Source organism: Vicia villosa, unplaced genomic scaffold, assembly GCF_029867415.1.
Source record: "Vicia villosa cultivar HV-30 ecotype Madison, WI unplaced genomic scaffold, Vvil1.0 ctg.000089F_1_1, whole genome shotgun sequence".
Classification (NCBI taxonomy): Eukaryota; Viridiplantae; Streptophyta; class Magnoliopsida; order Fabales; family Fabaceae; genus Vicia; species Vicia villosa.
In genome coordinates this window covers 698,283-700,851 of record NW_026705008.1, presented here as the reverse complement: position 1 = coordinate 700,851, position 2,569 = coordinate 698,283, and the positions used below count along the sequence as shown (strand labels likewise).

At 42.7% G+C, this 2,569-nt stretch overlaps 1 protein-coding gene across 1 annotated transcript; it reads left to right on the top strand.

Annotated features, from left to right (window-relative positions):
• Nucleotides 1-407: 407 nt before the first annotated feature.
• LOC131623908 (uncharacterized) lies at nucleotides 408-2,333 on the top strand. Its single transcript, XM_058894903.1, has 2 exons — nucleotides 408-1,891; nucleotides 2,285-2,333. The coding sequence occupies exons 1-2, from the start codon at nucleotides 408-410 to the stop codon at nucleotides 2,331-2,333; spliced, it is 1,533 nt and encodes a 510-aa protein (XP_058750886.1).
• The last annotated feature ends 236 nt before the right edge of the window (nucleotides 2,334-2,569 follow it).

Genomic DNA, 2,569 nt, shown 5'->3' with positions numbered 1-2,569 from the left:
GACCTACCCTGACCTAGACTACACCCGTGAGTGGGGAGGGATATACATGACAGGTACCGTTGGTGACTATTTGGTTCTGTTGGTGACTATTTGGTTCTGTTGGTGACTAGTTGGTTCTGTTGGTGACTATTTGGTTCTATTGGTGATTATGATTCTTCTGGCTCTCTGATCTATGCCGGACCTTTGATCCTATGATATCTTCTTGCTCAGAATTATTGCCTTAGTCCCTCTATGTCGTGGGGACCCAATCTGCATCATTTTCATCATAGCATGTTTACATTTCAAAAAAAAAAAAAGAAAAAAAAAAGAGAAAAAGAAAAGAAAGAAAAGAAAGAAAAGAAAAAGTTAATTCTCATTTGCATGTCATTTTTTTCAGGGTATCCAGAAAATATCAATCTCTGTCAAGAATGGATAACAACGTGACCGTCAATCAAGGGGCTACAAGGCGCACACACACTTATACTTTCCATCGTGAGGGTATGGTTCAGTTGGGGCAATTGGGTGAATTGGTCACTGGTCATAACGAAACAGTGTTCAGTGACAACTATGGCAACATATCATCTCTTCTGTACTCGCGTGTCGACGAATGGGCCTTATCTACTCTTCTTCAGTTCTACGACCCAGATATCCGTTGTTTCACATTTTCAGATTATCAGCTGGCTCCCACTCTCGAAGAGTACTCTTGCCTCCTCAACATCAAGATTCAACACAGAGTGCCTTTTGTTTGTGTCCCAGAGAAACCTAGGTTGGATTACATTGCCAACGCTCTTTATTTGAGCTTGGGTGATGTTCATGATAACTGGAAGGAGAAGGGTGATACACATGGCTTCTACATGAGTTTCCTGGTTGAAAAAGCTCAAGAATTTGCCGACAAAGGGATATGGGAGGCTTTCAATGCTATTTTGGCCGCTCTAATCTACGGAATTGTGATGTTTCCCAACATTCACAAGTTCGTGGACTTGGCTGCTATATGTCTTTTTATGGACAAGAATCCAATACCCACCCTATTGGCTGACACGTATTATTCTATTCACTCTCGGCATGGTAAAAGGGGGGCTATTCGAGGTTGCTTGCCGCTGTTATATAAATGGTTCAAATCTCACTTGCCTGCTAGTGGTCCGTTTGTTACCTCTACTCAGAAATGGTCTCAGAGAATCATGGGACTTACTGCAAACGACATCGTATGGTATCAATTCCGAACAGGCATATCTGAAGTCATTATCAGGTGCGGAAACTTTGGTAACGTCCCGCTCATTGGGACAAGAGGATGTATTAACTACAACCCAGTTCTAGCTCTTCGTCAGTTGGGCTATACCATGAAAAGTGGGCCTTCGGATAGGGAGATTTACCAATCCGTATACTTTGAGAAGGGAGCTGACCCTATAGCGCTTGAGGAAATCAGGAAGGCCTGGAATAACATTCATATAGGTGAGAGATCCACTCTGGGAGCCAAGAATGCCATTGCTATGGAACCCTATACCGATTGGGTTAAGAAGAGAGTCAAGACACTTTTGTTACCATTCCCGGAAGTTCCTCTCTTGTATGCACAACCTCCGAAGATATCAGAAACTATGGTATCAAGAGAACGTTTCGACCAGGTCCGCGTCGCCAATTTGAGACTGAAAGAGAAAGATAGGGATATGGATTTGAAGCGCTATTTCCTTAAACAGACAAAGAATGAACTGGCCCGTGAACTTAAAACTCTCAAAGGGGAGTCTTCTCAAGCCAGGAAGAGAGTTAGAACTGAAAAGGACGGGAAAGCTGTTGTTGCTCCTACTGAAGACCCTCAAAAGGTTATAGAAAAGGCTATAAAGGAAGAAAAAGAGAAGCTCAGACGAGAGTATCAAGAAGACCTGAAAGCCCACAAGCTCCGACTGGAGAAAGAAACCAAGTATGAGTTGAGGACCATGAAGAAGAAACTGGAAGAAGAGACCACTCAGAGAATAGCCCTTGAGACCCAACTGAAAGGAAGTCACCTCCGCACCGCCCGACTAGCTGAAGAGAATGTCAAGCTCAGAGACCAAATGATGAGTGAAGCAAATGCACTTGAGAAGACCTATATCCCAGAATGCAAAGGGTGTGACGAACTTAGGGATTGCTGCAAGAATCTAGACACACAGTTATTCCGAAAGGATGAAGTGATCCAAAGCCTTGTCAAAGGAAGAGATCGGGAGGCGACTAAGAAGCTATTTGACGAAACAAAGAAGTGGAGTGATGCCCATTTCAGACAAGGAGGGCCTTTGTTCTACATTGAGATGAATTGATAATTGAATTTTGTTTGTAGATCACCACCAGACTTGTTGGATGGGGTCTCTATTGCTCTTTGTATTTGAACATTGTTATTTGTGTTTGAACCCACTCGCCTTAGGGGGCTATTATGAATGAAATGAATTGCTTTCCGTTTCCACTTGATATCTCTCTCGTCACGTTGCTATTTGTTCTTGACTATCAATCTTACTTTGGATACCCTGAAAATGACACAACACATCATATGCACACATGCACTCATACATTCACATTATCACATTGCGTTTTTCAGGTTATTGCACAAGAAACTAATTGGGGTCCT

Coding starts and splice junctions, on each gene's coding strand:
- LOC131623908 (XM_058894903.1), top strand. CDS start 408: ATGGATAACAACGTGACCGTCAATCAAGGGGCTACAAGGCGCACACAC. Junction 1,892..2,284: donor CGACTGGAGAAAGAAACCAA/GTATGAGTTGAG, acceptor TTTTGTTTGTAG/ATCACCACCAGACTTGTTGG.